The sequence below is a fragment of the Artibeus jamaicensis genome, unplaced genomic scaffold (genome assembly GCF_021234435.1).
Source record: "Artibeus jamaicensis isolate MK-2021 breed Jamaican fruit bat unplaced genomic scaffold, CSHL_Jam_final scaffold_1019, whole genome shotgun sequence".
Classification (NCBI taxonomy): Eukaryota; Metazoa; Chordata; class Mammalia; order Chiroptera; family Phyllostomidae; genus Artibeus; species Artibeus jamaicensis.
Genome location: NW_026522025.1, coordinates 14,263,540 through 14,275,667, shown reverse-complemented (window position 1 = coordinate 14,275,667; position 12,128 = coordinate 14,263,540). Strand labels below are relative to the sequence as shown.

General features: G+C 41.3%; 1 protein-coding gene across 4 annotated transcripts in view; it reads right to left on the bottom strand.

Moving 5' to 3' along the window:
- Positions 1–12,128, bottom strand: part of DNAJC6 (DnaJ heat shock protein family (Hsp40) member C6) — a 148,446-nt gene that overhangs the window by 25,666 nt on the left and 110,652 nt on the right. For all 4 annotated transcript variants that reach the window (XM_037143748.2, XM_037143750.2, XM_037143752.2 and 1 more), the window contains 3 exons: positions 7,166–7,288; positions 1,214–1,347; positions 499–693 (listed from right to left, as the gene is read on the bottom strand). In XM_037143748.2, coding sequence (XP_036999643.2) covers positions 499–693; positions 1,214–1,347; positions 7,166–7,288 — 452 coding nt within the window. The remainder of the gene's footprint in view (positions 1–498; positions 694–1,213; positions 1,348–7,165; positions 7,289–12,128) is intronic.

Genomic DNA, 12,128 nt, shown 5'->3' with positions numbered 1-12,128 from the left:
CAACTGCGGTCAGTACAGAAACAGCAAAGAAATGTTCGTGAGGACCCTGGATACTAATCCTCCAATTCAATATATTCCAAAATATATTTCAGTTCAAATAATTTCAGCTGCCATCCACTCCCTACTCTCTACTCCCTTCCCCTAACACTTCCCACCGGCAGCTGCTCTTTCTTACAGATTCTGGAATGTCTTTAATTACATCAGCATCTACCTAGCTGTTCACCTAGAAACCTCATTATCTCTGACTCCTCCATTATACTCACCAAATCTCTTCAAGGTCAGGTCCTCTTTCCCACAGCAGAATCTTAACCCTCATCACAGCTCAGGTTAGTCTCCTTAGCTTGCCTTCATTCGAAAGGGGCCTAGGACTTCCCTTGACCTGGTTGTGCTTTCCTACCTTTACCACCAATGATTAACTAATTTTAAAAGTATCAGCCATGATCCAGCTTACAGAGGAATTGAACAGTTCACAAGAAGAAACAAAGTATTATGACTTACTTCATTCGTTCAAAATCTGCACAGGTTGTATATATTTTGGTTTCTCCAATCAGCACATCACAGTAAGGGCGACATCCATTTCTCTGTTTGTTAAAAAAAGGGACTGGACTGACAGTGATCGACTTAATTGTGAGAGGTTTGAAGTGAGGGCGGTAGGGCTTGTCTGCTAGGAGGTCACACATGTAGCCCAGGTATCTGAAACAGAAGACCAGGTCATTCTGTTGGTGCCCACCACACCAGGAAAAAGAAGCAACTGATCTTTGTTAAGATGTTTATTTTTGTAAATTATTAACTTACAATAAAAATTTACTATGTTACTTTCTTTAACATGAACTAGCAAAAGAGAATGCAGCCGATAGTTGAGGAAAGCTTTTATCTAGAGACACTGCCGTACTCCCCCCTAAGCACCGATAAGGAGTATTTATTAAATGAAAAAACTTCTGGGAGCTTTATACTAGCACAGTATTGGAACAACTACTCCTATTTGATCTAACCTATAAAATTTGTCAGTTAGAGGTTGGCATTGAAAACGTTTTAGAATTTTATCATTAGAAACACTTTTAATCCCCCCCCCAAAAATGGCAAGGAGATGCAATTTAAAAAAGAGAAAAATAATGTCAATTATCTAAAAAGTTGTTTGTTGTTTTTTAAGTGCATGACACCAATTTGATTATGTCTGCATGTCTGTGCCTACCCTGCATCTAGCTTACTTTACCTCCTGTGGGAAGGCGAAAGTCCTATGCCTGGCCGCTTTGCATATAACAATCGAACAGCTGGTCCAGGAGTAGAGTAGAGATTACAGAAAATGAACATAGCACCAACCAGAATTGACGATGCTGCCCGTCCATCCTGCCAAAGGAAATGCATAAACTTGTCATAAACAGAGTCCAATCAGCCACTCACCACTAAAAGAGATGAGTTGGGGGTGGGGTAGGGGGAGAGGAGAGAAATCCTTTTCTCTCCCCCTCCCAGGCTGGCATGCCTGTCAGTTCAAAAAGTTTACTCAAAAACCAAACTCGGTCCCAGCTATTGAAATCACCAAGCAGAAAGAAAAGATTTATTCTTAGGATGAAACTGACTCTCTACTAACCTAAGAAACCGAGCCAATATAAGTTTGATTTGTGTGTATTTACTAAAAAATAATCTAACCTTCAACGTAACTTTGGACTTGGGGCATCAGAACTAACAGCTGAGGTATCTGGGTTTGGGGCTGGAAGTAGACTTCACAGGTCAGGTAAATACTGCATTTTATTGTAGAATATGTTATGTCTGTAATTCATTCAATATATATTTCTCGATTCATATAAAATCTTATAAAAGAAGACTCAACCTCACTCAGGGGAGGAATACATACAATAACAATCCTGACAGATGGTGACCCAACCTCTTCTGGAACACTGGAAGTTACAGGGAGGTTACTGCTCCTTGAAGTAGGCCAGTCCCTTTATGAAGGTCTTCCTTACACTGATATGTTGGGTTGAAGTCTACGCCACTGGGTGATCCTCATTCTTCCTTCTGGGAGCACCAAGAGTGAACTGACTTCTTTCCCTCTGTGACAGCCCTCCCTTTCCATGAATACTTTTATTTTCCAGGTTAAAAACACATCCAATCTGTGATGGTTAATTTTATGTGTCAAGTTGGCCAGGTGAAGGGATACCCATCTGGGCATCTGTCTTGCCCAGATGGTAAGATCATTTCTGTGTGTGTGTGTGTGTGTGTGCGCGAGAGAGGGTGTTTCTGGAAGAGATCAGCATTTGAATCAGCAGACTTAGTAAAAAGATCCATCTTCATCAAAAGGGAGGAGGCATTATCTAATCTGTCGAGGGCCCAACTGGAACAGAAAGGTGAAGGAAAGGCAAATTTTCTCTCTTCTTGTGCTGGACCCTCCATCTTTTCCTGCCTTCAGACATCAGAGCTGCTGCTTTGGGGACCTTCAGACTCCTGGACTCGCACTGGTGGCCCCCTTGGTTGTGAGGCCTTCAGACACAGACTAAATTATACCATTGGCTTTCCTAGTTCTCCAGCTTGCAGAGGGCAGGCAGACTGTGGAACTTTTCAGCCTATCCCTATAATAAATTTCTTATGCATATTCCTCTCTACACATCCTACTGGTTCTGTTTCTCTGCAAAGCCCTGACTAATACACAATCCCTTCAGTTCTTCCTCATTTAATATTCCATTTTAAGAGACATCATCATTTGGTGTATTTCCTCTGAATAAGACTCCAGTTTTAGAACAACCTTAAATGTGCTGCCCAGATGTGAGATGCAAGCTATGAAATGTGATCTAACTACACTAGAGAGGAAATATCATCTTCCACAGTTTGGACTCAATGCTTTTCCCAACATATGCCCAGGCCAAGCTAGTTTAAATGCTAAGTCATACCATAAGCCGTGATCTTTCTATCTATTAAAACCCCTAGCTCTTTTTCAGATGATGTGTAGACGTATATATTTCAATCTTTTAAAATCAGAAGTCAAGAGTTTATATTTATCTTGTGTTTAATTTCACATAGCTTCTGTTAAATGACCAATCTCCAAAAGCTTTTAAACTCCAGATTCATTCATAGTGAATCTCCCATTCTGAGAAAATTGATCAGTTTGACCTCCATATTGTCATAAAAAATGTTGATTAAAAGAGCAACCAAAATAAACTTGGGAGGCTGTTGATCCATTAGCCACCTACCTTTGAAAGCAGATATTCAACCAGTATTTTCCTAAACGTGTAACAACCTAGCCCAAGTCTCTCCTTCTTGATTATAAGAAACAGATAAATACCTTGCAGAAATCCAATAAACTATTCTCTACTAATCTGTTAGTCCTCTTGCAAAAAATTTGGTTGGTTTGATATGTGTGTTCATCGTGAACCAATTTTTAGTGTTCTTCCTAAGAGTTGAAAATCACTTGTGTAAAAATTTATATGAGGATTTCACCTGAATTGCTACCAGGTTCACCATCCTGCAGCTTCCCACGATCAACTCCCTCTCTTCTGGAAACAATCTATCTTTGCTTGCCTGGCCCCTCTTCCAGTTTCCTCATATTCCATAAGGGATCGATAACTGCTTTTCCTAGGGCTTTTGGCATTTGGCCCCATAATGTAAGTCTGGAGAGTAGATTACTGTTCGGTACTGTGAGTCTCTCTTAGACATTACTACCTGTCAGCTTTGTCTTTCTTGTTGCTACTCCCTTTCTAACTTGACATTTGTCTCCACGACAAAGGAACAGAATAAAGGAGTTAAGGCTATGACATGTGTCTCAAGTATTTGCTGTTGTCCTTATTCCAAAGACATTTTTTCTTTTTCAAAAAAATAGTTTTCTCAATTCTTTTCAGAATTTAGTCCTCCAGACACCCCTTTAACATGCTCAAGGTGCTTAGGTATGCATCCCCTCATTTTAACTGCCATACAGGTCTTTTAAAAAATTTTATTCGTTTTTATATTAAAAGTTGATTATTTGAAGTGAAAATAAGAAAAAATGCTCTGCTTTTTTCCCTTCTTATCCAGTTGGCTATCAAGAAGAAGGGGGAGAATCATCAAGTAAGATCATAGTATTAATATATATATATATATACACACACACACCCTGCAATTTATAGAAGCAGTGAATGTTTCCAGTATTTACGCTCAGATCCCATTTGTGTGTTCATTTGTTCATGTTGGCAACCCCGTTTCCAAATCTTTCATACCTGTGGCGCGAGGGGAAGAAGACACAGTTCTCGACTGTAATCTGCTCCCAGTCTAGGGGGACAACAGTCAGTTTGCCACCAATATGATGATGCAGTGGAGGGACAGTGAAAATGTCCCTACTGTGAAAATACTCAGAAGCATCCAAAATATTTTACTGAAGGTTGCGGTTTTTTTAGTATATTTTATTGATTATGCCATTACAGTTGTTCTATTTCCCCCCTTCATTCCCCTCCACCCTGGACACCCCCTCCCCCACCATTCCTCCCTTTGGTTTATGACGTGTCTCAAGTTCTGTAGATTCTATATTTCCCCTACTATTCTTGCCCTCCCCCCATCTATTTTCTACCTACCGTCAATGCTACTTATTTTCTGTACCTTCTCCCCCCTTCTCCTTCTCCCACTCCCCTGTTGCTGACCCTCCATGTGATCTTCATTTCTATGGTTCTGCTCCTGATCTAGCTGTCCTCTTAGTTTGCTTTTGTTTTAGGTGTGGTTGTTAATAACTGTGAGTTTGCTGTCCTTTCACTGTTCATCTTGTTTCTCTTCTTTTTCTTAGGTAAGTCCCTTTAACATTTCATATAAGGGCTTGGTGATGATGAACTCCTTGAATTTGATCTTATCTGAGAAGCACTTTATCTGCCCTTCCATTCTAAATGAAAGCTTTGCTGGATGGAGCAATCTTGGTTGTAGGTCCTTGGCTTTCATGATTTGGAATACTTCTTCCCAGCCCCTTCTTGCCTGTAAGGTCTCTTTTGAGAAGTCAGCTGACAGTCTGATGGGAACTCCTTTGTAGGTGACTGTCCCCTTATCTCTTGCTGCTTCTAGGATTCTCTCCTTCATTTTAATCTTGGCTAATGTAATGATGATGTGCCTTGGTGTGTTCCTTCTTGGGTCCAACTTCTTTGGGACTCTCTGAGCTTCCTGGATTTCCTGGAAGTCTACTTCCTTTGCCAGATTGGGAAAATTCTCCTTTATTATTTGTTCAAATAAGTTTTCCACTTGTGGCTGTTCCTCTTCCCCTTCTGGTACTCCTATAATTTGGATGTTGGAACATTTAAAGATGTCCTGAAGGTTCCTAAGCCTCTCCTCATTTTTTTGAATTCTTGTTTCTTCATCCTTTTCTGTTTGGTCATTTTTTTCCTCCTTCTGGTCTGCTCCTTTCATTTGAATCCCAGTTTCCTTTCCATTACTACTGATTTCCTGTACATTTCCACTCATTTTAATTAGTTTAGCCTTCATATGTTCCTCTAATTTGTGACTAAAATCAACCAGTTCTGTGAGCATCCTGATCACCAGTGTTTTGAACTGTGCATCTGAAAGTTTGGCTATTTCTTCATTGCTTAGATTTATCGGCTCTGGGGCTCTGAGTTGTTCTTGAGCCATGTTTTGATCTGTTTGTGCCTGTTATGTATGAGGAGCAGAGCCTTAGGTGTTCACCAGGGCGGGGCCACCCAGGTCGCTGGTTTGTGACACTGTATGTGGGAGTGTAGTCAGAGAGGGACAATGGCGGTCCCCTCTGCGGCTTCCCACCACTGGGGCCTGCACGGTCTATCTCACCACTTGCTCCTTCACCAGTTTATCTGCGCTCGAATGTGTAACCGTGGTCAGCCCTCAGTGAGTCCACTGCCTTGCACCCTCAGTGGGTTCGCCCACTGCTATTCCACACCTGAGATCTGCCCACAGCTGCTGACACACCTGGGTCACAGGCCAGGGTTGGTCCGGTGGATCTTTCCTGCCTGACCCTGCTCTGCTGCTGGCTCTGCCCCTCTTACTGGTTTGGCTGAAGGGTTCGTTGTTGTCAGACTTCCATGTAGTTCAATTTTCTGTGGTTTGGCTGTGTTTTTGTTGCTAAAACTTTGTTGTTTTTAAACTTGGTTGTGCGAGAAGGCAAAGTGTTTCCACCTACGCCTCCATCTTGGCGGAAGTCTGAAGGTTGAGTTTTAAACAATAGGTAAGAGGCCTCCAGAAAAAGGAATAGGGAAAGGGACTCTAAGTCAGTTATCAGAAAAATCATCAGTCCCACTGGCATTGCTATGAAATAGTCATGTTTTATGTGATTGCTTATAAAGCATAGGTGTCTTCTTTTCATTTTTATTCAAACATAAAAAGTAAAGAAAGCATAGGAAGTATAGTCAATAATGTAATAACTATGGTTCAGCTGGGTACTAGACTAATGTTGTACACCTGAAACTAATAAAATATTGTATGTATGACAACAAACACACAACTTTCAACAATGGAACATAAAAACAAAAATAAAAACAAACTAAGCAAACAACTAGGACAGGAAGAGAATCACCGAAATGGAGATCACATGGAGGGAGATCAGTGGGCAGAGGTGAACAGAGGAAAAAGTACAGGGAATAAGAAGCATAACTGGTAAATACAAAAACAGACAAGGGAAAGTTAAGAACAGTATGGGAAATGGAGAAGCCAAAGAACTTACACGTACGACCCACGGACACAAACTGAGGAGGGGAATGCCCAGAGGGAGGGGTTGCAAGGCAGAGGGAGGTAAAGGGGAGCAGAAGTAGGACAACTGTAAGAGCAAAATCAATAAAATATACTAAAATATATCGTATATCAACTGTAATTGCAAAACATAAAAAAAAGTATTTTAAAAGAGTAAGAAGAAATTAATATTCCAATGTGTTTATGGCATACCAGCTGAATGGCATTTTTTTCTGCACACCGTGGCTCATTTCTACCTTTGGTAACATTCACCACACTCCACAGGCCCCGTATGAAGTGGGTTGTGTACACACCTGCCTCTCCCACTAGTACTCAAATTTTAAGGCAAGAATAATAAGGTCATTTCTCATTTTCATATCCCTTAGGTCACCTAATTCCTAAGTAGGAGTTCAGTAAAGTGATAATTCAACTTAAATGTTACCTGTGTATCAGTTTGCACAGGGCCAGCTGTGTTTGACTAAACTACACCACACTACCACAGACAATGACAACAACAATAAAGGTTACTCACCAAGCAGTGGACAACACAGACGTTTTTGGGATTCTGCAGTAGCCAGTTATACATATTCCGACACACGGCGAAGAGGTTGTGCAGACTGGGGGCCTGTCTAATAGGCCAACTGCACTCCGAAACCTAGAGGAACACAGGAAAAGGAAATGGATTCCCCTGGTGACTTCCTCTCCTTTCACAGGTGTTAGACCACATAACTGCTTCCAGAAGTGATACTCTAGTCTCTTTCAATATAGCCAGGAACAGTTGAGAGTAGTCCAGACACAGAAAGAAGAATTAACTTAATCCAGCAATTTTTTCATTAAAAAGTTCTGTCTCGGTAAGGTATAAAAAACATTGTAAAATACATTTTAAATTCAGCTAGGCCATTTAAACTACATACTGGGGCTTTTTTTTAATTCTGTGAGGGTACCCCAAATTTTACTTCAATTAGCAATAATTATGTCTCAGATATACCTCATTGGCTATAATACTACTCACTACACAAAGCTCCAAATTTAATTCTATTATATATAAACTGCTTTGATCTGCCTACTAGATGTTTAATTATAGGTTTGTCTTGTAGATTCCACACTAGCCCAAATTCTATACCAGCTGTCGTGATCGCGTGAGAGGCACAACGGAGGAGCCGAGCCTTGTTCGGGCTCTTCCCTCTTTTCATGAAGGAGCCCACAACTCCATGGGGCCAACCTTCAGCATTTTCATTCATCTAACACACATATTCTTTTAACACATTATAGAGTACCAACTATGTTCCAAGACTTCTGCTTGGCTCTAATCTGTACAGCAATCATATAAGACAGGTATGATCCCCATTTTGCAACGAGGAAACCAATTCTCAGAGGTTGTCTTGTCTAAAATCATACTGCGGGTCAGTCCCAGCGTGGCAACTAGGCATCAGCCTCAATTGATTAGATATTCACTAATTTAACTAATAATGAAGAGAAGCTTAGACTTAGGCAAACTTTGGGATCTCATTAAGCCTTTTAAAAAACTTTTTAATTGAATTTATTGGGGTGACATTGGTTGACAAAATTATATTCAAGTTTTTCTTCATACAATGTGGTAAATGATACCTACCCGCCTACCTGACAGGGCTGTAGGTACTACATGAGAATGCATTTCAGGGCTTAGATCAGTATCTGACACACACAAAGGGATCAATAAATGTAGCTATTATCATTATTGTATCAGGTGACTGCCAGTGCAAAGCCCTAAAGTCAGATAGAGCCAAGAATGTCTTGAAAATATATGGCTAGAGTATAGACTGAGGGGGGTCAGATCATTCATACAAGGCCCTGTTAGGAACTGGGAAAAGTTTTTAAGAAAAAGAGTGACTCTCGGATCTGCATTTTCCAAAGAGCTCTCGAGACCCAGTGTAGGGAATGGACGTGGATACATGAGAGTAGTTGGGAGACCAGTGTGGAGGCCGCTGAGCAGTCTAAGCAAGGGATGGTGGTGGCTTAGGCTTAGACGGGTAGCACTGGGGTGCAAAAAGGCCCGAGGGATTAAGAATTAAAGAGAAAAGTAGAATGTATGTACACAGGAGTGGGTGATTGACCACACAGTGGCAGTGCCTGAGAGTGGAGTGGTGTACTTAACAGAGAGACGAGGGAGAAACAGTCCAGGTTTCCAGCGTGACTGGCTGGATAAAAGAACGGGAGCAGATGCCATTTGCTGACATAGGGAATTCTACAGAAAGAACAGGTTTTGTGTGGATGGTGTCATCAGAAAGTACTCTACAACACCAGTAACACTGGCCCAAGAAAATTACAAACGTCTCAAATCTCTAATATTTAACAGTGTGGCAAGGGAGGTAGGAGCAATCTGCTTGGCTTGCCCTTTTCTGGAAACCAGATAATAACCAGTCAAAGATAAATGGTAAATTACGTGTGGTGTCTACGTGTGACATCTAAAAGCAAACACATGATGTTCCTCTCTCCGGGGCTGCCAAGAAAGCCCATTCTCTTTTTCAGTCTGTAACTTTTTTTCTGCAAGATGATTATGGGGTAGTGGCAGGGAACTTTTCCGGTTACCCTTTTTTCTATATCTTTGCAAAGGTACAGATGTGGTTTATTAAACAAAGTAGGTGAAATACTTGCCATAGCTACCAAACAATGCAGGGTCACCCAGTATTGGGCCTTTGTTACTTTAAATTCCATAACATGTGGTCCCTTTTATCCAACACGATTCAGGGCTGTTTCTGGACCGTATTTATCCCCCAAATATATTTCCCATTGATGTCTTCTCAGAAAAAGGAGATAATATACCAATTTAAAAAATAATTGGGAAGATAAATTTTTGCCATCAAAGGCAATACAAAATGTACATTTGCACAGGCTGCTTCCTGTCTTTGATGTTTTTTCTTCCCTGGTAAATCCCTATTCGTCTTTCAAAACCCAAGTTCAAGTGTTCTCTTATCTCGGACAGTTTCTCTAACACCCCCACAGGCAGAAATGTTTAGTGACTTAGTCATCTTTGTGCCCAGGCTCTTGTCTATTTTCATCTATTACACCTTTTATCACTAGAGCAACATGGATGAGCCCACAGGCTGGGTTTTCACCTCGGCCTCACCACTTCCTACCTGGTGAACCTTAGGCAAGTTACTAACCCCTCCACGCCACAATTCTCCTGTGTGGAAAGAGCAAATGGGCATTACAAGATTGCTGTCAGAATTCAGTACTACAGAAAGGTAAATATAGTAAGTGCCAGCTTATTGTCAAGCTACGTTAAAATAGCTGTTTCTGTCTGTCTCCCATCTAGAGGCTAAGCTGCAGAGAAGGCAGACCATCACTTATGCATTTTTGCAACTCAAACCCAGGATGCACCTGCCAGTTGAATGGCAGGTGCTCAATAGGTATTTGCTGAGCTAATGAGTGAAAGAATGAACCCCATTTGGCAATCTCTTCTTGTAATAAGATTGGTCTCCATGTGCACTACTTGGGGAAAGAAACAGGTGAATCAATATTGTTGTGTTTTCAGATCACAACTATGTAAAAGTGTGGGAAATTTGCTTTCCTAGGCAGTATTGCCACATTTTAAGCCTGTTAGAAACTGTACGTCACCCACACAAACACTGAGTGTCAACATCTGTAATGAGTCTCTGCTAAAAGTTGACTGGATTATTCTTAGCACAATAGGCTAATAGCTTCAGAATAATTAAATCAATCAAGTAAATAATATTAATTTCAAACTGCTCTATAATTACATATTTACTTGATATATATAATTATAATCATTAAGCAAACATACAATTAGAATTTTTTAAAAGCATGTGCTCTGTCTAAAAGGGAAAATGCTTTAAGGCATAAACAAACCAAAACATTTTAAAAGGAATGTAATCACTCAAGCTATTTCTCTCTCTGTCTGTCTCTCTCTGGGGTTCACAGTTTCACACAGTAAGCACTGTCATAGGGCCAAGTGACACTTCACTGTGCCATCTCCAGTCCCTCTGCACACCCCTGGGAGCCGTGGAGCATCAGAGGATGCCATATGGGTTACAAGGCTGCCATGGTATCACCTAGTGCGAAAAGAGGTGAAAACAGAACCAGGGTTGGATGCCGTTCAATTTTTATCTGTCTGTCTCCCCAGGCACGAGATAAGATGGCACAAGCATCCCATTTGCTGAGCCTAAGAGCAAAAGGTGCTATGGAAAATTGGCCTAAAGAGCCAAATCCAGTGTTTTCAGAATCCGAAACCATTTTTGGAGGACGGGCATTTCAGCCAGTCATTTACCACGGGAGTGTTATTACCAGTGTTAATCATGGCTACCATTCACTGAATGCTTGTTCCATGACAGGCATGGATATGAAACCTATTTCTTAAGCACACTTACAGAAGTTGTGTTCTAAGTATCAATGAGATAGGTATGCTTATTGTCACCCCCATTTTACACAGCAGAACACAGAGTCTCGAGTGAGGTGAAGTAACTTACCCAAGAAGAGGAGCAGCTGAGATAGGAGCCTAAGATAATTTCTAAAGTTTAAAACTTGTGTATAAATTTTACCTTAATAAAAATAGTAAATTTGTGTACTTTCTATTATACCACACTGTCTGATGAATATTTACTGCAATTCCATCTTACATTTGTGGAGTTTCACGTCATGGCCACGTCACCACAGTTAAGACAATTAGCCGAAGCTTACAGAGCTACAGTGTGGGGGGGACCACGGCCCTCTGCCCCCAGGCTGGGCTTTCTTTCTTCCCCATTATCTCCTGCTTTGCACTGATGCCTGGTGGCAGAGGGAAAGATGACGCATCACCCCCTGCGGCCCACCCCTTCCTAGACGCACACCAAAGCAGACGCAATGGGGCACTTCAGTGAACTCTGGAAGGAAAGGAAAAAAAAGGTTCACCTACAAACAATCATGACCTCTCAAATCAAGTTGTTCCCAAAAGGGAAGCAATCCTACAGGACCATGTGGTTTGGAAGGAGTCAAAATGAAGGAAGAATCTAAAAGAACCAGCTGGGTTTATTTTCTCCGTGTTACTAACAACATACCTCCCCTTCCTGGTTGGCAGAGGGAGAAACAGCCTCCACGTGGCACTGGAGTAGCACTAATCAGTGTTAGAGCTTCAGAGCAGATTTGGCGGCCATTCATCCAGGTCTCCATTTATTCACAACAGCCTGATGCATGAAGCGGTGGTTCCTGACGTTCCTGGGCACAGAAACCCTCTGCGCAGGAACTGAACCCGGGTACACGCACGTGCACACACTCCCAGAGTGGACGGGGTGACGGGGAAAAGCTGTGGCTGTGATTACACAACATAGTGACTGTATTTAATGCCACTGATTGGTACACTTAGAAATGGTTAAAATGAAATGTTTATGGTCTGTATATTTTTCCACAATAATAATTTTAAAGATGAAGTGAAAGCAGATGCTTAAATTTCCTGAAGCTCATACATGAATCTAAATACACAGTGGACCCCTGTCTTTTTAACTCAGATCAAAGAACATCTG